General features: G+C 35.4%; 1 protein-coding gene across 1 annotated transcript in view; it reads left to right on the top strand.

The window, feature by feature from the left end:
• The first annotated feature begins 1231 nt into the window (after window positions 1-1231).
• Window positions 1232-26399, top strand: part of ORC5 (origin recognition complex, subunit 5) — a 79791-nt gene continuing 54623 nt past the window's right edge. Inside the window, exons 1-6 of the mRNA XM_012650303.1 lie at window positions 1232-1438; window positions 4569-4661; window positions 7360-7560; window positions 15371-15445; window positions 19045-19156; window positions 25078-25208. Coding sequence (XP_012505757.1) covers window positions 1367-1438; window positions 4569-4661; window positions 7360-7560; window positions 15371-15445; window positions 19045-19156; window positions 25078-25208 — 684 coding nt within the window. The 5' untranslated portion in view covers window positions 1232-1366. The remainder of the gene's footprint in view (window positions 1439-4568; window positions 4662-7359; window positions 7561-15370; window positions 15446-19044; window positions 19157-25077; window positions 25209-26399) is intronic.

The following is a 26399-nucleotide window of genomic DNA, read 5'->3' as shown; positions in this document are numbered from 1 at the left end:
TCTAGCCCTTTGCCCATGCAACTATCTTTACAAACCCCTTCTCCCAAATTCTTGGAGAGATGGATTTGAGAAATTCCTCCCAAATCCTTCCATGGTACCTGTGATATTAAACTCTTTCTCTGCTGTAATCCCTGCTGTTTCAGTGTATTGTCTTCCTCTTGAGCAGCAGGCAATGAACCTGGTTGGGCTGTCACATTATGAGAAGGTATAAGCTAGTTTTGGGAGAGGGGCTTTTGAATTGTTGCTTTCAAATTATGATTGTGACTACCTAATTAGTTACAGGAGAACATGATTCTAAAAGATCCTTTTGACTATCACAATGAGTCTGATCCACAATCTATGGACAGATTGAAGTCCACAATTTAATTCTGTGTAGCAGGCACTATGTATAGAACTTTTACTATACTTTTACTCCTAGCACTAACCCTGCTATTATTATCCCTATTTTCTTGATAAGGAAGTTGAGGTTCAAAATGAATGGTCTAACAATTCTTCCAAGGTCTCACCATTCAGAAGTATTAATAGTTGAGTCAGTGGTCCCTACCTAGGGCTTTCAGAACTCCAAGCTCTCTTTTCACACATTTGTTAACTTCTATATCCTTTAAGTCCCAGAATCTTCTAGTGTTCGGTTTCTAGTAGGTGTTCCAAGAATAAATACATGTGAAAACCTTATGCTAAAGGTAGCATTTTTACTCCTGTCACTCTCGCCAACACAAACTCCCTACCCTTGGGAGTGAGAGGGCTTCCAGATCTGGTTTCAGGCTTGCACGACAAATAGTAATTCCAAATTGTTTTTCAATCCCATTATACCCTCTCTTGCACTGGATGCCACAAATTTTTCACAACCTCGTCAGAGAAAAACCCCATCTTTTCAGAAAGTTAGTCATCATCGGAGTCCGCCTTCCCCACGTCCCTGTAAGGGCCTCAGCTCCTGGCCGCTTTCCTTGGCGCTCAAGGTTTCTAAACTTGGGGCCTCCAGGCAGGAAAAACGAAGCCACGGGTTCACGGGTCACTGGGAGCGCACAGGGTCCCCTTAGCTCCTTCCACTCCTTGTCTGTTCGCCCATCCCTGCTTCGTCCTCTCGGCCTTTGGATGGAAAACGCCCAGAAGCCGCCACTAAGCGCCAAAGCCCAGGAGCGCATAAGACAAACCAGAGAACGGCGAGTTGGCAGTGGAGGACTAGAGCGGTGGCGACGATTCGCGTACGCGCGGACGTCACGCCGGCGCACGGCCGCGCTGGCTCCGCCCCCGGCGGGGCAGGTCTGGTTTCCGGCGGGCGCGCGACCTCCCCGCGGAGGTGACGCTGCGGCTTGTGGCGCGGAGGTTTTCTCAGGCTGCTCTGTCTTCTCCACTGGTGCCCGCCAGAATGCCTCACTTGGAAAACGTGGTGCTTTGTCGCGAGTCCCAGGTGTCCACCTTGCAGTCCCTGTTTGGAGAGGTATTGTGGTCAAACTGTCTTTTCCAAATCCTAGAGGCAAACCTTTCCGTGATCTTGCGACCTATTCCTTTTTTTTTTCGTTTTTGAATTGGGCCATTTTTACGATGCGATAATTGTAGGTCTATCCTACTACACCTTCACCCAGAGTAACTTGTGGTTAGTACCTTTGAGAGGAAGCTTAAAGGTAAAGAAGGACCAGCCCACACTGCAGGATGTTGGCCCAGGACTTGTTCTTTTACACACACCACACTTTTAAGGTGTTAGCCCAAAGTGGGTACTAGAAGTTGCTTATCATCTTACCCTGGCTGAACAGGATTTTATAGAACAGGTGTGTTTGCAGAGTGTTACTTATTCAAATGTAACTTCACAGGTTTTAGCGTGGTACTTGGTGTAAGTCAAATGTGGAGAGGTGGTTATTTTCAAGGCGTTAAGGGCCAAAGCGTTAATTCAGGTTTAAAAATTCAGTTTCTTTTCCAGAATTATAAAAGCCCTGAAGAGGTCTCTGAGGCCTTCTCCTCTTGAGTGGTAGTTCACATGATGCCATAGAGAGGAATTTGTCTATTCTGAATGAACACAGCTAGGAAGCCCTTTACATAGGCAGGAGGTAGCATTCACTAATTCAAAAATTAATCTACTTTTTTATTATTTTTTGGTGTCCTTTGGTGTGCCTTTTGCTTCAGACTCTAAAAGACTTGGAATTAATCAAACTTGGATTTTTACTGGTAAAAAGAGTGAATGAGAATTCAGGGTCATCCTCATCCCCTCATCTTCTGATTTGCTTTTTTAAGAACAGTCACATATCACTTAATGAAAGGGATGTGTTCTGAGAAATGCATTATTAGTCAATTTCATTGTTGTATGAGTACATAGCGTGGACACAAACCTAGACTGTATACTACACACACCTAGGCTATATGGTATGGCCTCTTGCTCCTAGACTACAAACCTGTACAGCATGCTACTGTACTGAAGACTGTAGGCAATTGTAACACAGTGGTATATATTTGTATGTGTAAACATCTAAATATAGAAAAGATACAGTAAAAATATGGTATTATAATGTTATGACACCACCCTTGTATATGTTGTCCTTTGTTGACCGAAATGTTATGTGGCTCATGACTGTACTTTCATCCAACTAGAAATGTTGGATGGCAGTCTGAGGTGGCTTATAAAGTATTAGTGGAGAAGTCCCACCCTCCATCTAAAGGGGCAAACTAGTTAGGGAAGTAAGATGTCAGTGACTGCATCCTCTGTCAATTTTTTCGTTATAATGAAAACATTTTCTTGGTTATGTTCTATGCATTTCTTCCCTGGAGTTGATAAACCCAGATGACTCCAACCAGAAATGCTCCTCCTGAAAAAGGATAATGGGAAATAAGGATGAGTAGTATTGACATGGTGGTAGATCACGGAAAGTGTTTTGACCTTTGCTCTTAATGTAAATCATGTTTAACAATATTAATGATCACTTTTCTGCAAGGTGCTGTGCATGTGGAAATACAAAGGACTATAACAAAGAACTTCAAAAACTGCTTCATGTTTCTAAGAAGGTTCATTTATTTGTTCAACAAATATTTATTCCCCATAATATGCTGAAATTAAAAAAAAAAACAACAAGTATTTACTGAACACCTTTTTTGTATCAGACACTGAGCTAGATCCTGGCTTATTACAGTTTGTTCAGGAGAGTTATAGAGTTGAAAGGTTAAATAACAGTGGAAGAGTTCAATATAATTCTAAGTAACAATGGAAAAGATGTTATAAAGTATTATAGGCACCAAATAGTGGTTGCAGGCAAGTGTGGCAGGATTCCAGAAAAGGAGAGATTTAGTGTAGCTTGGAAAAAACAACTGAAGCATGGACTTGAGCTCTTTCAAGGCGACATGTAGTAGTTGGATAGCAGAGATGCTCAGTAACCTGCATTTAATTCTTGAGACAGTTTTTGAGCCAGTTAATTTATAAGATTATTACATATAAATTTTAAAAAAGGATTCATATATCAAAATACCTGTACATTCAGTTGATAACTCAGAGTAAAAAAAAGAAAAAAATAAAATACCTGTTCAGTAAATTTTTAGTTTATATTTAGCAGTTGGGCTGCTTTTGCCATAGCTACATGCCATTTAGAAAGCTTTTTTCCTCTTAAATCTGAGTTCCTAATTTGTCTTGTAAAAGGAAATGTTTGACTTAGTGACTAACATGTAATAAATGTTTGTGTCTACTATTGCTGTGGTAGATGATGATCATAGGGACTCAATTTTCTCATGGAAATTGCATCATCCAGTTTTCTTGTAATTATTTTTAAAATGTATGTCTCCCTACCAGACTATAATCTCCTCCTCCATATTGTCTTTTACTGATATTTGTACTCTTCAGTGCCTTGTGGTTGCAGCATTTAGTAGGTTTCTAGTAAGCATTCATTGCATGAATGGAACGTAAGTACTAGACCATTAGATGGGCCTTTGACAATTTTTACTTTTCTCTAGGCTGCTAACTTAATGTACTGCAGGAGAGACTAATATATATTTTTCAATATATACTGTGCAGATTTTATCAGCGTTTTATTTGGTGAAATGTATGCATTTATGCAATGGTCAATGAGTATACATAATTCAGAAGTATTCTATAAGTTTTTGTAAGAACGAAGACTTTTGAAATTCCTTCTAACACTGTGATTATATCTACTCAGTTATAAAACATTAAAATGTGCAGTGAAGTTGCAGCCTGCAAGGGGATTAGATTCTTTTTAGAAAGGATTGAGATCAAAATGGAATATGGACAAAATTATCCTTGAAAAATTCCTTAAATCTTCTATAAAATTGAAGATACAAGAGTTTGTATTTGTAAACCTGTATAATAATAAAAAGTATAAATAGATAATATATGGTTTATAATAAAATTTGTTAAATACAATTTTACAGAAATTTAAATTACATAACAGAAAGTGCTTAGAATTGAATTTGAGTAAGTTCGAAGTGTGATGATGAATCCACTATATGCTCACTGTCGAAGTAATTTGGAGCAAATATTTTACTTTACCACATAAAACTTTTTCACAAGTTGGTAAATGTTTATTTTCTATTTTGTATGGGCAGGCTGACATTTGTCTTTGTCTTTTCTCCACTAGAGACATCATTTCAGCTTTCCATCCATTTTTATTTATGGACATACTGCCAGTGGCAAGACTTACGTAACACAGACTTTGTTGAAAACTTTAGAGGTAAGAATAAAAATATTAAAATCTGTTTCTTTTCCATTGTTTAATTTAATATTTTTACTGATAATTTCACATCTCCACAACTACAAAACTGAACATGTCACCTTTACACTACTCTTCTCCTCATATTAACTCTCCATGAATGATCTCACCATTGACACAATTGTTTAAAGTTGTACTTTCTTAACTCTTTCCTCATCTTTACTTACTCAGTGAATCAAACCAATAAATGTGTTCTGTTCATTCTACATCCTTAGAGTCATGACTTTACCTTTAGACATAGCCATTGCTGCTATCTCAGTTTCATTTACCATTGTTTTTTCCATGTATTTCTGTAAGTAAGTTTCTTCATTGCAGTGCATTCTTCACCCTGCATCTAGCCCATGTAAATCTTAAGATCTTCAGGACAGTGTTTGATTTATCTGACATATAAGACTTTTCATGAGCTGAATTCAGTTTATCTTTCGTAAGATAATGGTTAAGAGTTTGGGCTATAAAGTCTGGCAGACTCCTGTTCCTCTTCTAGATCCACCACTTAGTGCTTTCCTCACCTGTCAAAGTAAGGCTAACAGTGACAACATTTGGATTGTTATGAGAATTGTTAATACATGAAAAGTGCTTCCTATAGTACTTAGTACATAGTAAACACTCAATGAAGTTTAGCTGCTATTATTTATGAGTATTGCCACACCTTCTTTCATGTCCTAAATCAGGGATGGGCTAACTTTTCTTAAGGGCCATATGGTAAACATTTTGGGCTTGTGGGCCATATAATTTCTGTCTCAACTACTTAACTCTACTGTAGCGTGAAAGTAGCCATGGACAGTCTCTATCTGAATGAGCATGGCTGTGTTCAAAAGCAACTCTGTATACAAAAACAGGTGGCCACCCCACAGCCTTTGCTTTGCTAATGCCAGTTCTACTCTAGCTCTGAGGATGCATGTTTAGTATGGCTACTGAACTACTTATAGTTCCTGCTCGCTTACTTTTAAGCCTGGGCATGTGCTGCTCCCCCTGGTTGGTACTTAGTCACTTTTCCTCTAGTACCCATGGCAAATGCTCGTTTATTTTGCCAGGTTTTTTTCTATGTATACTCTGGGAAGTCTTTCCTGATGCTCTAGGCTATGTTAGATACCCCTCTGTTTTGCAGCCTCAGTACCCTGTGCTTAATTCTGTCATAATAGTTAGCCCTGAGCTATGATTTTGTGTTTTCATTTCCCTGGCTTTAGATGGTGACTTTCTTGAGATCATCCCTAGTACCAAGCATGTCCTTGACACATATTAACTTGTAGATTTCAGCCTTTGATCCTGAAAATCAGCTGTGCATTTTAAAAACACAGATGCCTGGGCTCTGTACTAGACTTCAGAATCTGAGTATACTAGGTCTTGGTCCAGGCATTTGCATTTGAGAACCTTCTGTAAGAAGTGTCCAAAAAATACATGTTGAATAAAAGCATGAAAACATGATAAGGAAGTTCCATATTTATAGGCTATATTCCATTTTTAAGCACATTATAATTTTTGCTACTGTTTAATTAGTGTAATATGTGATGGTTATCACTACTTCTGATAAAGGTATACAAACAGGCACTTAGTATATGATGCCATTAAAGGTCATGAATAGTATAAATGCCATAAGCAAGATACTCATGCATAACAGAGACATTGTGTGGACTGTTGTACATAAAAGAATGGGAGTGAAAGGTTAGCAAATACTGGTGAAACTGTGCCCAAGTAAGTTTAATGTGGCCTTAGTTACACCGTTATTATGAGAGAGAAAGAAAAGCCTCCTTATTGGATGAGGTTTATAAAATATCACTAAAAGTAGTTATAGGTTCCATTGTTTGTGCCAAAAGCCACAAGTTATCTTCTTCCAAATGATTAGTACTATTTTTGTAATTTCATTTTGAAAACAGACTTTATTTATGAGCAAGTCTTTTGTTTCCTTTTTACTTCTGTAGTTACCTAATTTTGATAATTCTTTAAATGAAAAGAATTCTTAAGATCCTCATAGAAGATTACTTTGGTTTCTAACTCCTAAAATTTCTTTTTTTGACCTAGGTTCATTTATCATTAAGGATATTATCTTAAAGTCATAAATATGAAGTTCCTATTAAGAATTTTAATGTTCAAATATACTTAGGTTTTTTTATAAGAATTCTTTAGAGGGAAATACAAATTTGCTTTGAATCTCTATGAGAAACAAATGGCAGACTCAAAGAAATAGTTGAAGTGAGTTTAATGAAGGGACTGTTTTAGAAAAGCAGAGGCCTGTACCACCCCCAGACCTGAAGGGGCCATAGAAAGGAACTGTTGTGAGAATCGAACAAGAGCTGTAGCCTTAGAAGAGGGGCTGCCCAACTGGAGCCGTGGCCTTTGGTTGAAGAGTGTATCTACTACCAAACTGTGGGCCACTTGGAGTGGGGGTTTGGGTGAGGGTCAAGGGAATAAATATCCAATTTTTCTCTTCTACCATTCTCCTTCTTTCTGCTGCTGGTTCTTCCCCTTGGCTTCTCTATCCAGAGCCAGAAAATAAGAGAGTCTAGGTGATGCAGTCGGTAGCCGTCAGTCTCTTGAAGCACAGGACAGGTTGGAGAATGGTGGAGTATAGATTTAGAAAGGCAAATGCAGAATAGCCAGCAGAGCCATTATTGTACATGTGTTTTCTTTTTCATTTATACTGTTTTGTTTTTGTTTTCAGCTCCCACATGTCTTTGTGAATTGTGTTGAATGCTTTACCTTGAAGCTGCTTTTGGAACAAATTTTAAACAAGTTGAATCATTTTAGTTCTTCAAAGGACGAATTTTCTACTGAAATAACGTGTGAAACATTAAATGATTTTGTTCGCTTGTTTAAGCAAATAACCAAAGCTGAAAATCTCAAGGATCAGACTGTATATATTGTAAGTAATTTAATTTGATTATATCATCTCTTATTTGAAAACTGTTTATTATATCACTTTTTGTATATTTGTTTTGAGTCCCATTATGTACAGTGCTCTGCAAGGTATTTTTGTGATGCAAAAATGTGTTAGATGTTTTCTTTATCCAAAGGAAACGGCAAGAGTTATGACACACGTATATGACTACATGCAGAATGTGATAAACGGTAGCGACAATATGGAAAGTTTGATTTGTGTGTATGCAATACAACTTCATGAGGTGATAGTATTTGAGATTCACCTGAAAGAATGATCAGGGTATTATAGGAAGAAACTGAAGAAGAGGAATTTCAGGGAATTATGTAAGCTAAAGCATGCAGATGAGAATGGAGGCCAGAGAGTGCCAAATAGTTTAGTTTTAGTGGGTTATAAAGTATGAAGGGTGAAAAAGAAGACTAGAAGATAGGTTGGGACAGATCATGGAGGGTCTTCAAAACTATACTAAAGTGCTGTATTTCATTTCTTAGGCACTGAAAGGAGGTAGTGAAGATTTTGGAGCAACAAATGGGCCTTAGGAAGATTACTCTGAAGGCATGTTAAATAGGTGGATTGGAGGGGGGTGAAAGTCTGAAGGATAGAAGAATGGTTTTGAGGCTGTTCTGACTCAAATATGAGAGGAAATTTGGGCCTGTACTAGCATTGGGGCAGAAGCTGCAGAAAGAAAGAAATGGAAGAAACAGCAAAGGTCAAACTTGTCTGTTTTGTATGGGGTTGGTTTGTAGGGAAAGATAAATTATTTGATTTTCAGATTGGCTAAATTTGGATTGTAGTTGTTAACATCAATGTGAAAGTGACTAGCAGACAATTGAAAATATATACTGTGTTTCACATTTGTTAATTTTTCATAAGACTTTAACTTTTTAAGAAAATGATTATCTTTGGAATTGGAATTAAACTTTAATATAATACCTTATAACAGCTAAGTTATAAATTCACTGAAGGGACCAAATCTTAGGCATTCTTGTGTCTCCTAAAATGTATAATATATTTTATACATTTCCTTCTACATTTTAGCTTCATTCATTTATGTATTCAGGGACCAAATCTTAGGCATTCTTGTGTCTCCTAAAATGTATAATATATTTTATACATTTCCTTCTACATTTTAGCTTCATTCATTTATGTATTCAACAAATACTTATTGAGGACTTCCTATATGCCAGGGGCACTATGCTGGGTATTGGAGATAGAACAAGGAACAAAACAGTCTCTGTCCACTTGCAGCTTACAGTCTAGTTGAGGAAGATAGATAACAAGCAAGTTAATATGTAGTATGTTCAGGAGTGATACATTAATAAAGTAGAGAATTAATAAAGGGATACATTAATAAAGGGAGAATGAAGGTGGGGGACAGTAGTTACTTTCCTAATTAGGGAAGATAGGATCATCTCTCTGAGATGATAATACCTGAGCTAAAACCCAAAGGAAATGAGGGGCAAGCCATGAGGATATCTGTAAAACGGAGTATTTTAGGCAAAGAGATTTACATGAGAGTGCAAAGGAAGCTGGAGCGTGCCCAGCTTCTAAAACCCTTGGAATATCTGGAATGATGTGTCTTTTTTTATACTGATGAGTTGAATAGGGGCTGGGGACTCCTGGATGGGGGCTGTTTACCAGGGTAACCAAACGTGAGATTGGAGGGTTGGAACTTTCAATCCCATAACCTGACCTCTAGTGAGGAGAGAGAGAGAGTGAGAGATTGGAGATTGACTTAATCACCAGCTGACAATGATTTGATCAATCATGTCTATGTGGTGAAGCTTTCATAAAAATCCAAAAGGATGGAGTTCAGAGAGCTTCTAGGTTGCTGAACACTTGGAGGTGCTGGGAGGGTAGCACACCTAGAAAGGGGATGGAAGGTCTGTGCCCTGCCCCCATACCTAGCTCCGAGCATCTCTTTCATTTGGCTCTTTCTGAGTTGTAGCCTTTATAATAAACAGAAGCATGTAAGTGAATGTTTCCTTGAGTTTTGTGAGCTGATCTAGCAAATTATTGAACCTGAGGAGGGGATCATGAGAACTTCCAATATATAGCCGGTCTGTCAGAAGAAAGAAGGGTGGCCTGAACTTGTCATGGGCACCTGAAGTGGGACAGTCTTGTGGGACTGAGCCTTAAACTTGTGGGATCTGACACTAACTTCAGGTAGATAGTGTCAGAATTGAATTGAATTGTAGGACACTCAGTGTCTGCAGAAAATTGGATACTTGCTTACTGTGGAAAAAACCCACATATTTGGTGTTAGAAGTGTGAGAGTTTAGAGAAACAGTTTTCTTAGACAGCCCTTGAAAAACTGATAGAACTTGTTATGAGACTTTTGTGATAATCTAGGCAAAACATCATGTTGGCTTGGACCAGGGTAGTAGCAGCGGAGGTGGTAAGAAGCGGGCTGGATATATTTTGAGATTAGGGTTGACAGAATTCCTGATAGAGTCTGTGTGGGGGACCCAAAAAGGAAGTTAAGGATGACTCAAATGTTTGAGCGCTAAAAGGATGGAGTTGTCATTATTCGAGTGAAGAAGACAGCAGATGGGGTATTGCTGGGTGGGAATGAGTGATCAGGAGATTGGTTTGGGGCATGTTAACATGGAGATGTTGAGTTTGCAGTTGCACACATGAACCTGGAGTTCAAGAGAGGTCCAATATGGTGATATTATTTTGGAGTTGAGAGCATATAGGTAGTACTTAAACCTGTGAGACTGGATTAGGTCACCAAGAGAGTGAATGAATTAGAAAAGAAGTGAGTCCAATGACTAAGTTCTGTGGCATTCCAGTGTTTAGGGGATGAGGATGTCAACCTGAAATAATCTAAAGGATCAGAATCTCAGGGGAAAAGCTGGGAATAACCATTTGGGAAACAGACTCTGGAGAAATGGGGTCAGTGTTCTGCAGCCAAAAGTTCTTGCTCATATAGGCAGAAAACAAATTTAATAGGATTACAACATTTTCTGTACAAGGCTAGTTTATGAGTTACAGCAATTTAATTATAGTTTGTTTTTCCTAAGGCTTGTTTTCATTTCCTTTCCAATTTAAAAGAGTGTATTTAACATTCCATCTTAAGACAATGTGATAGCCATGAAGTCTTTGTGTGAGAAAGGGGACAGGTAAGTTAATCTATAATGAAGATCAACAGTGAAGAGGAAAGGGGTCTTTCCTGGTGCACTTTAGTCATTTATAACATTTAATATAACAATGTAGGTGAGAAAGAAAGCTAATCTATAATCAAAGAAACAAAGGCTGCAGCTGCCTATCACTTGTGACTCAGACCTCGTAATCATATTCCTTTAAGGCTCAAAATACTTGAAATTTCCAGCAGCTTAGACTTTGAATTTCTTTTTTTCACAAGGAGTTGAGAAAAATAGAGACTGAGAATAAATCAGTGATGTATAAAGAAAACTTGGAGAGTGCAGTGTCCTGAAAGTCTTGCTAGGCTGCCATTTTACTGGTCCTTTGGCTAGGGAGAGTAGGTTATCGTTGGGGTTTTTTGTTCTACACCCATTGGTCTTTCCGTGTTGCTGACTTCTTCAGCTCTGTGGCTTGAGATATGTGAGGCAAAAAGATAGCCCTGGTCACCCCTTGAGGTGAGTTGTCATTCTGGTCCCAAGGTCTGTCTTTTTCTCTCCACCTCTCAGAGGCTTGTACATCTGCTCCATCTCAGAAGTGGAAGTCTAATTTTATTTTTAATCCAAGTGCATAGTGAAGAATACAATAACTACTAGTGCAGTTTGCCACCATTACCTTTATTTATGCTAAGGTGACTCTAATTTAACCCACCATTGCTTTTGTGTCGTCAATGCCAATGTCAACATGGTGAAAAAGATAAATAATATTTTAGTATTAGGAAAATAGTTTTGAACTTGCTAACCCCTTGAAAGGGTATCAGGGACTTCCCAGGGGCTACAGTCCACACTTCAAAACTCAGTTACCTAGGAAATCAGTTGATGTTTCACTGAGGTAGGGTAGGAGATAAGATCATTGGTGGAGAGGGATTTAAGGAACTAAAGAGTCTGGTGTGTCTGCAGGGGATCATCTCTGTAGATTTTGAAATATACAAAAAATATAGGAGTTGTATTAGAAAAGTGGTAGTCAAAAACTGCAATTTTTGAAGAATGAGGAGAAATGATCCCAGAATATGTGGCTGTCTCCAACACATAGAGTTACAAAGCTGAGTATCTTTAGGAAGGAGGGAGAGTCAATATTCTAGAGATAGCCGTGAGGAATAAATAGGGCCCTGTTGACGGAAAAACCAAACTCTGCCAAAATATTTAAAGAGGTTTATTCTGAGCCAATATAAGTGACCGTGGTCCAAGGAGCATTGTCTGAAGGTCTTGAAAAAGTACTCCTAAGGTGGCCAGGTTACAGTTTGGTTTTACACATTTATGGAGACAGAAATTACAGGTAAAATCATAAGTCAATATATGGAAGGTATAGGTATATGTTGGTTTGGCCCAAAAGGACGAGACATCTCGAAGTAGGGGCTTATAAGTCATAGGTGGGTTTTAGGGATTCTTTAGTTGGCAATTGGTTGAAAGAGTTAAGCTTTGTCTAAAGACTTGGAGGCACTAGAAAGGAATGCTTGAATTAAGATAAGGGGGTCTGCTAGAATGCTCGAGTTATGATAAGAGGGTCTTCTGTCATGTGATGCTATATCAGAATCAAGTTGGAACATAAGCCACATTGTACTGGGTTTAATATTAATAAAAAAACCTGTTTAATGAAATTTTATGGTTTGTAAGGCATGACTCATCAGGCTTCTTAGAAAGGAATTTGGGCAGGAGAAAAAAAGTCAGAGTTCAGTCCTCAGCCCTATTCATTTTTTGGGTCCAATGGATCAAAGTAGGTGTTCTATAAGTATTTGTTAGTTGACTAAATGTTAAAGGTGGAAAGGTTTGCAGGTATTTGGTGTAGACCATTTTGTAGAATAAATCTATAGAATATTCGGCTAATATTTAAATTGGTAAGCTTGAATACTTACGAAATGGTATAGAAAGGTGGCTAAAAATGTTTTCTGTTTAGTAAACTAGCTTACAAATTGAGAGTCTTAGAATGCCTTAGTGTAAATTATTAAGAAAAATATTTGGATCTGAATTAGAATTTTTACTTCTCTGAATATTAGTTACCTGGTAATTGCTTTTGAAGAAGGATCATTCATTAGAATACCATAAAATAATTAATTACAATGGGTTAACTATTATCAAACCAGAAGAGTGAACTATTAATTTACTGTTTAGCTTTGTGTTTAGCATTAAAGTGGGCATAAAAAATGGACCCATTTATTTGAATTAATCTCTGTTCTGTATTAGAGAGTTATTTAAATGGAGATTAATAGGAAATTTCATAATAGGAATGCATAGTGGAGAAACTAATTTATATCTTTGCAGCAGCAAATAACTTTAGATTTATTTTGTCTAAATTAGGAATGAAATAATTATTATTTTTCTTATACATTGTTTCAAGCTATTAATAAAACAGATATAAAACATTTGAATTATTCAGAGAAATATATTTACTACATTTTAACTTTATTCCCAATTTAAATGATAATTACAATAAGATTTATTAATAAAGTATAAACGTTTGGGGAAAAAACAAATTTCTTTGGGGAAAGAGTAATTTTAGTTCTGGGCAGAAAATGTACGAGATGAATCTAGAACATCTTGCCATTCTGGAAAGCTGGGAAACTATTGATGACTTCTTAAAAAAGACATAGAAGCCAATTTAAAGGGGCTTCCACTGGCCAAAGATAGGACAAGTTGACCATCAAAAAGAATAATGAATTCAGTGGATGGGAATAAGTATTAGATGTCTTAAAATCCATAAATTCATAACAATACTAAACAAAAATCATAACTCAACTTATTGGTTATTTTGGGAGTTTAATTTACTAGGGCATTGCAGTAGACCCCCAAAGATACCAGGAACTTATAAATGTTACTTATTTGGAAAAAGGGTCTGCGCATGCAATTAAGTAAAGGAACTTAAGATAGGGAAGATTTACCTGATTATCTGGGTAGACCTGAAATGCATTCACAAGTATCAGTATAGGAGGGAAGCAGAGGGAGATTTAACTACACCAACACATACAGAGGAGAAAGCCAGGTAACGGAAGCAGCAGGAAGTGGGGTCAGTGAGCGGTTTGAAGAATCTGGCCTTTGGAGATGGGAGTCCTGTAGCCAAAGCCAAGAAATGCTGGCAGCTACCAGAAGCTAGACAAGGCTAGGAGTGGATTCTCTCCTAGAGCCGCTGGAAGGAGTGTGGCCCTCCTGACACCTTGACTTTGGACTTCTGGCTTAAGAACTGTGAGAGAATAAATTTTAAGTCTGTTTTAAGCCAGCAAGGTTGTGAAAATGTTACAACCACCACAGGAAACTAATACAGACATGAACTCATTATTCCGAAAATTGGTAAATAAACGGAAAGAATCAAACATTTATCCCTCTTGTCCTAAGTGAACTCTGTTTCTTGGTAGCCTTATCATGGATGAGGGCAATTTCTTTCTAGAAAAATATCTACCAATAAGTATAGAAAGAATAATAGAAGATTACAATTTTGCAGTCCCTAGTGAAATAATAGATATAGGTAGTGATCACCAATTGATGCAAAAATCAACGTGTGGAAGGCTATTGGGGAACGAAAGTTGGACTAAATATTTTAGGTAGTATTAAGACCTTGATTTTTTTTTTTTTATGGACTGGTGATGACCTCTTAAAACCTTTTTTTACATTTTTTATTATGGAAATCTCAAACATATGTAAAGTCAAGAGAATAGTGTAATGTACCTATCACCCAGTCACAATAATTATTGTGGCCAAACTTAAGACACCTGTACTCCAGTCACACTGTTCCTTGCATTGTATCATGTTTCCGTAAATGCTTCACTATTTATCTCTACAAGATGAGATGTTTAAAAAAAACATAACCCCAATAGTATTATCATTATACTGAAGAAAAATTTCATCTTTCTTAAAATCAGTTATCCAGTTAGTTAAATAAGGTTTATCAAGCATTTAAAAAGTTCAAGCAAGAAAAGTTCTACATAATGAAATTCAGAACCAACTTCTGTCTCTCTTGGATCAGAAAGACCTTTAATTTTCAGTACATGGTAGACATTTATCTTTTATCAAGTGGAATAAAAAATGCACATGGCTTTATTTCTTATCTATCTAGGAAAATATCCACAGGGCACCTTACATCATCAATGTTTTTGTAGTGTGCCCGTAAAATAAACCTTTGTCTTTCTACAAATGTAAATAACATTTTAAAAGTGAATTCAGAAGTTATAGTTTTTCCTTATAACATGTAAAGTTCAAGTTTTGAATTTTGCAATGTATTATGTAAGTTTTTTATCTTAGTCTATTTTGTGTTGCTATAGTAGAATACCACAGACTGGATAATTTATAAAGGAAGGACTTTTATTTCTCACAGTTCTGGAGTCTGGGAAGTCCAAGGTTGAGGAGTCCACATCTGGCAAGGGCCTTCCTTCTGCTTCAGCCCATGGTGACAGGTGGAAGGGCAAAAGAGGGCAAGAGTGAGAGAGCAAGAGGAGGCTAAAGTCCTTTTTATAACAGAATCACTCTCAGTAACTAACCCATTCCCTTGATAACAATATTAATCCATTCATGAGGACAGCACCTCTTATGAGGCCCCACCTTCCAACACTATTGCATTGGGGGGTTAAGTTTCCATGAACTTTGGGGGATACATTCAAACCATATCATTTTGTAAAGGGCTTTGTAAATTGATTTTGATGCTGCACTTTTTTTTTTTTTTCAAGGTTCTAGATAAAGCAGAGTATCTAAGAGATATGGAAGCAAATCTTTTGCCTGGGTTTCTTAGGTTACAAGAATTGGTAAGTAATGTATGAGAGTGGTTTTTCCACACAACCTAATCAATAGATTGTGCTGTCAAATTTTTTCATTTGCCATCTGCTAGGTGAGAATTAATATTTTAGTATAATTTAATTTGCATTTCTCTGAGTAAAGTACTATTTTTTCATAGTAAAATCAATTTATTATTTGATAACATTTATTCTTCAGTTATTTTAGCTTTTTATCTCTAATTGTGAAGTGATTAACAGCTTTCTATTAAAAGAATTTAGTTGTTAGAGTAAATAGCAGGGGGCCAGGCTTTGAACTCTCAAAAGGATTTTTAAATTTCCTTTTTATTTCAATAATCTAAAAAAAGAGTGATATGGCTATTTTGGACCATCTAGATTTCTATCTTATGGCCACACAATGTCAGAACTCAGTTTTGTATTTCAATTTATAACTGTGTTGGCAGCAAATAGTACAGTAAGTCCTCACTTAACATTGTCAATAGGTTCTTGGAAACTGCAACGTTAAGTGAACCGAAGTATAGCAGGTCCTCGAGGAACATTTCCTTCAACATCATGTCATTATAATGTTGAGAAAAAAATGGGTTTTGTTTTATGTCCTTTCACTTAAAGTTATAGTTTCCAGGGAACTATCAACAGCATTAAGCAAGGACTTAAACTTACCTGTGTTAATATGCTACTGTGATTGTTATGGCCCAATAAGAAAAGAACAGGAATGGACTTACTATGCATAGGTGAAAGTCAAATAATAGAGTTTTGTAGTAGTGTGAATAAAGAAAATTGGTGAGAGAATTCAGTCTTCACCAATATCAATTAGCATAGGAATGCTTAACTGAAAAGCATTGCTGTTTCCTGTTAGGACCATATTCACAAAGAGAGCAAAGATGTAGTTTAAGCAAAATGATACCATTCATCATATTAGTTAATACTAATTTAAATTTTATTGGTTTTATAGTTTGTATTTGATTTACAAATTTATTTTGATTTTATAATTTTGTAAGTGCTTCAAGCATAACTAGTTTATACCTATAGTTTTATGTCTATATGTATTAAAGTGTTAAGTAACATTATAATAAAAATTAAGCAAATATTTGGGTAGAAGTGCCTAGAGCATTTCTCCCTTTTCAAAGTTAAATACGTTATTCAAATTTGAGAAACTGCTAGAAGTTTAGAAAGGCCTTCCAGGTGCCATTGAAATCATTATATGCCTAAGGCAAACTCCTAAAGTTTGCTTTTAGTAACAGTCAGGGAGAGGAGGTGTAGAGAGGACAGGAGGAGAGTGAGTATAGCTGTTGGTGGCCTATCCTGGAAGTTAACCTCACACAGTTTAGCCTTTTCTGGTTTCATTAGCTCTCCACATTTTATTACTGAGACCAGAGACCTGGCTTCTTTGAGTAGATGTCTCCTACTTTGTTTCCTTTTATTTATTTGTTTCCTCTGTGGGTTTTTTTGCATAGCCTCACCCACTATTTCCCATTGCTTTGCTGGAGGCCTCCTCATCTGGTATTCAGAGAACATTCTTGTCCACTTGCCCTCTCAGTGTAGATTACCCTATTTTTTCCTCCACATGCCCAGTAATGTTGATCGAGTGTCCCTTCACAATAGTTAGTCTTTTCACCATTTCTTAGTTTCAATTATAGAAATTGATGAAAATGAAAAAGATTTACTGTACTCTCAGCTCCACCAGTAAAGAGAATTGTTTTGACATTTCTGAAAACATGCTTGACTTTTAAAAATGTATTTCATTTAAGAGAAATCTAGTGAAAGCATTTCCCATTTTTTATATTAAGTATCTGAGTAAAAGGAAATTTAAATTATGATAGATATTGTTGTATACTAAAAGTACTTCAAGATGAACAGTTGAGAACATTACCAATTTAAAATCCTTTCAGACTGATAAATATCCTTTTTTTAACCTCTTAATATATTTTTAACTGATTTTATAAAATGCTTTTAGATAATTGTTAGGGTGGAAGCCAAGAGGGAGACATACAAAGCCTCAAGTGTAGCAAAATGCTATTTATTTTGAGCACCGGGGTATAGATGGGTGGAGGCCAAAAGAGCATCCACAAGAGAAAAGGGGAGAGCCTTGGATTTTATAGAGGGTTTTTCCAGGGGGCGTGAGTAACTGGGCCAGAATAGTTGCTGTAATAAATTTTTTTTCAAACAACCAATTTCTGGGACCCCTGCATTGGTCTCATCCTGCAGGGTGGGGGGGGTAACTTTGTCCTTGTTAGGGGGGATAGGAATGTTGAGGTCCTGGATATTGCTGTGTGTGGTCAGAGTTACAACCTCCAGACTCTCCAGACTGCTGCAGCTATTTTCACAGGCTTTATGACCACTATCTAAGTTTTCCATTAACTGCATTTTGTTCTGTACATACTTTTCGGGTTCCCACCCTGAACACATCTAACATTAATTGTATTTTAAAGCAAAAACAACTCAATGCTTTGTAATTAGGATTATGGTTAGAGCATACTTTTTTACCCCCATGGAAATAAACTCAGATTCTTAAAAATCAATGAGTTTATAAGACAGAAAAAGCATTTGAAAGTTAAAATTTTTTCCTCTTCTTTCATAAAGATGCTAGATTTTCTGTGGAATTTTTTATTTATTGAACTCAGCTGTCTTTGTTAACCAAAAGAAAGTTTTTCTAAATAATGAAAATTGGCATATTCCTACAAGTTAGGAATCTATAAATAGTAAATGACAGTAAAAGTATAGAGCAAATTATATGTGAGAGTAGTCCTAAGAATACTTATAGATGAAAACAGCTGTCACATCTGCTTTGTCAGCTTAGGAAATGTCAAAAAGAATATTAAAAAATTAAAAATTTGTTTGAGAATGCAGAGGGTGTGTACAGATAAATTCTAGCTAACAATGCATGGGGCATTTGTGCATACTGTGTAGAAGGATACAGACATGTTAAGCTTATTCTCTTAATGTAATATTCTTTTTCGGAGTATTAATTGTAATTTCTAAATATGCTTCAAAAGACATCTGTTTTACTTATAGGTGGTGTTTTAGATACCAGTACTCACAGTTTATATTTTTAATGTATATTCAGTATCAGTTTTACTCAATAATTTGTGTAGAAATAACCTTTAAAAAAACCTTAAATTTTCCTAGTAGTATTATGAGGTTATATAGTATGGCATGTCTATTTTTCTTCAACTCCATATTTCTTTTACTCTGGGTTGCTGTAGTCATTTTAATGATGGGAAGTGCTGAGTTTTGCCCTTTTTTGTTTATTGATTGATTGAAAGCTTATGATTTTTTGTTACATTCCCATAAAAGGGTTTTGTCTTAATTATTCAAGAAAATATGTTTTTTAATTTCTATAAAATAAGTCCTTGCATGACTGTCCTAGCATTCATGAGTAACTGAAGTGTCAGTTAACCTACAAGTTTAATGGAAATTCCAAGTAATTATGTATGAAAATTTGCAAATGGATGAGCTCCTTGATTAGGTTTTCTAAATATGGTTTATTAATATGCAAGTGATTTTTTATATGTTAGAACTTTATGGGGTTTATTTGAAAGAAAAATCCAAGTGGAATTACTGCTTTAAGATTTTTAAATGCAAAGTTACTTTTATGTCTCTTTCTTTTACAGACTGACAGAAATGTGACTGTTATCTTTCTCAGTGAAATTGTTTGGGAAAAGTTTCGTCCAAATACTGGATGTTTTGAGCCATTTGTCTTGTATTTCCCGGATTATAGCATAGGTAAATTTTAAAACATTGTTTTGGCAAATGATATTCAGTAAAATAGTTTGTGTTGTTAGAAAGATTCAGCTAGCATGTTCAAATTGGAATACTTTTGTATCTTAAACTATTAAGATTGGCTGCCAATCTCAAATAAAATGTTTATATTTCTGCATTTATGAAATTTTTATTTTGGAACTGTGAGGGGTTATTGTTATATAATTACTAAATTTTTTTGAATGAACAGCTCTCACATATCTGTGCTAATGGTTATTTTCATCATTTTTTTTAGTCAGCACATTAAGATGTATATATATTTTATTATAACATCCCTACAAATAAGAATCAGACAAGATTGGCAAAGCATATTAAAATTGTATTGAAATCTTTATTTGCCACATACTTAGGCTAAGTACTGTATTGGGTTTACATCTTTTAATTCTGTAAATCTCATTTTTTATTACTGTAACTGTTAAAGTACCAACTACTAGCCCTTGTGTGTCTTATTTTCTTGGAGGTTGTATTTAATGTTAAATTTCATAGATCCTGATGATCTTTGTCTTTGAAAGAACACAAGAGTTTTTTGTGTTGTTACATAGCTTTGTAGATTAATACTAGGCTGTCACTATACAAAGGTAATACTGATTCAAAGATTATAACTGTGAAGCATAAGGTAATGGTTAGCAAGCAATGAAAAAAATAGCATTCCATGACCTTGGCCTCATTAACACTATCCTTCTGAAGTAATCAACTGTAAGCATTCATTGTTAAGATTAACACATTTTTGCCTATTTTCACAGGAACAGTCAAATAACACCCCCTGCCTTAGCTAATTAACTGAGATTTTTAAAAAAAGCAACCAAAAATAGATGAAGGGAGTCCTTTTTTTCAATTACTTCTCCTCCATGAAAATCACTAAGTAAGGAAAAGAGAAAAGGGTAGGAAGAAAAAGAATAAATCAAAGGATTTCAGTAAAAAAATTCCTTTGTACCTATATCATCACTGTAGTTCAATTTTTTCGTGATCCATTCTAGGTTTAGGTTTATTTTTCATTACTTTGATTTAAGTACTGAAAAATTATTTAGAATTTAGGAAAAATTATTTAAAAATGCTGATTTTCTATATCTTAGCGAAGTTCAATTAAAGTATGATATAATTATAGAATTTGATTAAAATTTTTAAAAAGTAAAGATACAAAGCATCATACTAGAGAGTTTGAGAACAAAATTGAAGTGGTCTTGTTAATTTTAGTGTAAGATGTTAGATTTTTGAAAAGTATATAATGGAGCCACATTAAATCTGATTATTAAATTGTAGGTCCTATTACATATCAAGTTTACTTTAAGCAAAAATACTATAATCAGACAAAAAGCCATTCAGAAAGGGAGCAGGAATTGATAAGCTAAAATTATTATGGTTGAGGTGAGTAAGCATAGAACCAGAACAAAGGTTAACCACTATTTTAATGGTTAATGTCATCCATTTGTAATAATTTGATACATATGTCATCTTCAGTAATATGGTATCTGATGTTAAGGACACCTCTCCTCTTAGCAGTTATGGCTAGGGACCCACTTTGGAAGTCTTGTTTTCTGGTCTTTACCAATGCAGACTACTCATCTTTTGATGATGTATTTTTTTCTTCAGAAGAATTATAATGCACTTGATCAGGTTTTTTGTTCAGTGATTTTATCAGTGAGGATAAGTTAAGTATGCTCTGATAACTCTGAGATTTTAATGATTTGTGATGTCCTACCTCATGACCTTTGTACTATTGTTGTCCTGCATTTACTTCTACATTTATTATAGATTTCATAATATTATTTATTATAAACCCCATCATATTATTATTTTAGCTTTAAAGAAATGACAACAAAGAAAATATTTTTTATTGTTTATCCTGCTTGGGATTTGTCGAGCATCTTGGATCTGTGGATGTATAATTTCATCAACTTTGGAAAAATTTCTGCCATTATTTCTTCAAATACTTTGTCTGCCCCCTCCTTTTTTTCTTCTTCTTCTTTTTTTTTTTTTTTGTAGGACTGCATTATAGGTATGTTCAACCACTTGATATTGTCCCACTGAAAGTCTCTATTTAAATTTTAAATCTTTTTTTCATGTGTTTTATTTGGGATAGTTTTTTGTTTCTCTGTCTTTAAGTTCTCTGACCTTTTTTCTACAAAGGTCTAACCTGTAGTTAATCTTATCCTGTAATTTTTCTGTAATCTCATCTGTAATTTTTCATTACAGATCTCATTATGCTTTTGTTTTCCTTTATATCCTTGAGCATGTGAACATGTTTATAATAATTGTTTAAATGTTCTGGTCTACCAATTTTGTTACTTCTTTCATTTGGGGTTTGTTTTTACTGACTAATTTTTCTCCATTTTGGGTATCCATTATACTTTTTCATGTGTCTAGTATTTTTTTTATTTAATTGTAGACATTGTATTTTTGTCATTAGACTTTTTTTCTGGTAAGCATTTATAATTACTTGTAGATATATTTGACCCTTTGCTATTTTTAAGCTTTTTTGGAGAGAATATCTAGAGTATCCTTTATTCCAGGTCTAATTTCAGCTCCATTTCTAAGACATAGTCCTTCTGAATGCTCCATGTATTCACCATAGTCTCTGCATTCTGACCGGTGGCATGAAAGATTCATAGCCCTGTGTGAGCTTTGGGAATTAGTTGACTTACAGGTCTCCAATAATTGTTTTTTCCCTTAAAGTTGTTCTTATTTGGCTTTATGGAGTTTTACTATATACATACACAGATTGGTATTCAGCTAACACTTGAGGGGGAACCCCTGTGCAGATTTCTGGAGCTCTTTCTGCATAGTTCCTTCCCTTTGGGTACTCTGCCCTGCAAATTCTAGCTGCCTTAGCTCCCTCTACTCTAGCCTCTGTCTCTTCAACTCAGTGAAATTAATAAGCTCCTTTTGGAACTCTCCTTGTACTCCAGCCTTAAAATTATCTCTTGTTAGAAAGCCTGGCTGGTAGTAGGACTCACCTCATTTGTTTCCCTTTTCTCAGGTAACATGGTTATTTACTGCCTGTTGTTCTATATCTGAAAATAGTTGTTTTCTGTATTATGTTTGATTTTTAATTGTTTATTACAGGAGAGTATTTCTGGATCCTCTTACTCCCTCACAACTGAAAGCAAAAGTCCCTGTCCAAGTTAGGAATGGCTTTTCTTTGTGCGTTGGACCATACTTGGTTAACAAAATTTTGAGACACCAGGAGACCAATCAAAATGTTTTTCTTCCCCTTTATTTACTACCTGGTGATTCACTGTTTTCAGCTTTCTTTTAAAGATGAAATTTTATTCTCATGAGTTTGAATAATCCTAGATTTTTAGAGCTGGTATGACTTGCTTAATATAGAATCGTCCTCTGAGATTTTGTCTGTAGCCTATAAACAAGCAGCTGGGCTACTTTTACAGCAACACGGTGAGAGGTCTGATTCTAACAAGACTTTCATCAGAGCTGAAATGGGAAGTGGTAACATCTATTCAGCTTTCTTACAAGATAATGAGGGATACCTGCAAGGGATATTTAGGTAGAGATGTTCATGGGGCACTCAGTAGTACAGTATGAGTTGGAGATAAAACCATTTTCCAGATTTTCTCATCCATGCATTTATAGACCATCTTTTTTGCCTATGCACGTTCATTTGTATGATCATCTCTTCCCTCCTTCCCTCCCTCTTTTCTTTCCATTCATTCAATTATTTGGTGGCTTTTATATATAAATATCTTTCTTTCTAAGTTTTAAGATACCTTTTAGAAATTTTCAGTATATCAAATATTTTGCCATGCACAGTTTAAAAAAACTTAGTGACATTGTATTTAGAGTTTTCTACTAGAATGAAAAGTAAATAGACTCCAAATTCAAGCTTTGGCTTTGTGTATTTTTTCAGTAGTTTCAATATCAAAATGCACATCCAACAACAGTCTCCCATCTAGTGTTTCTTCAGGATAATATTCTAAGTAAGAAACTAGTCTTTGAAAATGGTTTTTTTTGTCAACTACTGTGTTTAAAATATCCTGTTAATATAGTTATTTCTAAACTTCTGTTTGTAAATTTCCATTGATAGTCAATATAGTTCGATCTTGTACCCATATCTAACTAATTGTCAGGGACGAGAGTGGTTAAAATCAAGAACTAATGATAAATGCCGTGGTTGAAAATGCTTACTTAATGGGAATCTTAAACAAAAGAAAATAGACATGATCAGAACATCCTACAAGAGTTTTTACCTCTAATTATTGCCAAAGACTTGAACCTTCTGGAACTAGATTTAAAGTACAAGTCATATGCAAAGAGCTCTTAACTGAGAAATCTAAGGAGACCATTGAGAAGTCAGAGGATATTGCAGTAAGGAATGAATGACTAATTGTGATTCATGTATTATGGCTAGGAAATTTTGAATAATAGATAGTTGTTTCTCTTTAATTTTAACTATACTTCTACTATAATATATTTCCAGTAGGATAAAATATAAAGGTTAGGACTCTAAACATGTGATATTACATATAAAGAGTTTGAGATGTAATAGAAGAGAAATAAAGATACCAAAGTTACAGGATGAAAACGTGGTTTATAAAAGGGGGAATGACAAAGTAAGGATTGGGATCAGGTGATCATCATAAAAAAATTTAATGAATTCTTTTCATATCACAAAAAATGAAGAGCATTTTCTGATTTTGTGGTAGTTTATATACTACTCTCCTTCTCTTTTTTTTCTAGTTGATTTACTTAATATGCACAAAAATAGATTATAATCTGTGTTATTTTTCACTGTTGATATTGATTTTGTCAATAATAAGTTTCTTGAGATTTTCTTTAGATGTCATTGTTTTATATTTGTCTTAACCAATATTTAACAATTCTTTTTTTAGAACGTTTTAACTTCAGTTTCAAAATTTTTATTACTTTTTCTGAATTGTTTCTACTCAAAACACTTCTGACACGAAATGTGTGGTGGTGTCTGCTCCACCCAACAACCAATCACCCGACTGTCCAGACACCAAGTGGGGATCCTACAATTCAATTCAATTCTGACACTACCTGGAATTAGTGCAGACCCAACAGGTTGAGGACTTAGTCCCACAAGTCTGTTCCCACTTCACATGCCAGTCTAAGTCCTAGGTTTCCACCTGTACTTTTGAAAACTGGCTGTAAATTGGGAGTTCCCGTGTCCCCTCCTTGGGTTTGATAATTTGCTAGAATGACTCACAGAACTCTGGAAACTGCTTTAGTTAACTGTTGTCAGTTTATTATAGAGGATATAAAGAATACAAATGAACAGCCAGATGAAGAGGTATATAGGGCAAGGTCCAGAGGAGTCCCAAGCACAGGAGCTTCTGTCCTTGGGGAGTTGGGGGTGTGCTACCCTCCCAGCACATGGATGCATTTACCAACCTGTAAGCTATCTGAACTCCACCATTTAGGATTTTTTATGGAGGTTCCATTATATAGGTGTGAAATATTAAATCTTTGGCCATTGATGATGAACTCAATCTCCAGACCTTTTCTTTTTCCTGGAGGGACAGGGAATAGGTCCTCTAATCACATTGGTGGTTTCTCTGGCAACTAACTAGTCCCCATCCTAAATCTATCTAGGGGCCCACTAAGAGTTACCTCATTAGTTTAAACTCTGGTATGTTTGAAAGGGGCTTATGAATAACAAAAGATGTTCTTTTCAGCCCTCTCATTCAGGAAATTCCAAGGGTTTTAGAAGCTCTGTGCCTAGAACCTGGGCAAAGACCAAATATATATTTCTCTTTATATCACACAATCATACTTTTCTAATCTTATTATTCCTTAATTATTGTTGTGTCTGGGTACAGATTTTTTAAAAATCTTTGTTATAAAATGCTATAAGATATGATTAGGATGCTGTGTTCATCATTGTAAGTTATTTTTTGTCCTGTGAACAGGGAACCTTCAAAAGATCCTGTCCCATGATCATCCTCCAGAGTATTCAGCTGACTTCTATGCTGCCTACATTAATATTCTTCTTGGAGTTTTCTACACAGTTTGTCGGGATTTGAAAGAGCTCAGACATCTAGTGAGTGAGCATTGTTTTAAGAAATATATATCTTTTCATACTTGTCCATGTAGAAATGGACTAAGATATGCTAAAAGCAGAAATTTTATTCTAGAAATTTAGATATGGCCTTTAGAACCTAATGTAGCATAAAAAAGTAGATGTGCGTTAGTATTAAATAAACTTTGACCTGATCAGAAAACTTTCATTCATCTTTCGTCATGTCTTTTCACTCTTCCTTAGTATTGTGGCTTTTTCCTCCTTTTTTTCTCTTTTCTCTAACTGCAGAAAATGTAGAACTCCATTAAAATCAAAATGAAGAATAAGAGAAAGATGTAAAAACTTAGGCAATTTTATAACTCTGTTAATTTTTAGTACTAGATTTCTTTCAGGTTTTATGTATGTATTGTGGTCTAGAATCTAGATGAATTTTGGTATGGTCAGAAGCTTCAATTGCAGGTCTTATCATTAGCCATTGGCCTTGAGCTAGTAATCTTGATAAAAAAGATTCTTTAGAAATTTTTTTTTTAAATAGAAAAAATGTTTATATTCCACAGTTTGGAAAACGATCATGTTTAATTTTTTTGACCTTTTTTGTTTGATTGTGGGTATGGGAAAGGAAGGTGACAAGAATGTCTGGTTTCCCTTTTAGAAACCTTCAATTAATACTTTAAGATCTATCTCCATGTAACGGAATTAGTAATATATCTAAGGTTGGAAAAGAGTTACTTTCAAAGTAACAGAGTCTGTATTTCTTAGCACATTTTCTTTGCTTTGTTCTTTTCTTTACTCTGAAAAGTATTATTTGAAAGACAGTCGGTGTGTGTTTGAATATGTTTTTATGACAGGACATAGAAGGTGACCGGTTTAAATTGTGCTCACATTTATTATGTTTTTGGAAGTTTTAGATTTCAGGAAGCTTCTGATTTACGTGTAGATTTCAAGCATCTTCTCATTTAGTCAGAAACAAAAAACAAGCTTTTCCTGCCCAAGCTCATCACTGACATCCCTCCAGAAGCTGAATATTTTGGGTTCTCTGGCACCCAAGGGAAATGATAACAGAAGGGACTTAGAGAGAGAAGAGGGTCAGTAAAAGGCACCTGGGTGAGAAGGAGTAAGGAGCAAAGTCCCCTGTGTCTTTGCTGGAAAATAACTTGTAGTTACCACTTAAATCCTGTGGGAATCTGTGCTGGCAGTCATTTCAAAGTAGAT

This window comes from Propithecus coquereli, unplaced genomic scaffold, assembly GCF_000956105.1.
Source record: "Propithecus coquereli isolate 6110/MARCELLA unplaced genomic scaffold, Pcoq_1.0 Scaffold32, whole genome shotgun sequence".
NCBI lineage: Eukaryota > Metazoa > Chordata > Mammalia > Primates > Indriidae > Propithecus > Propithecus coquereli.
Note: the sequence above shows the minus strand (reverse complement) of the source record. Positions and strands in the feature narration are given on the sequence as shown.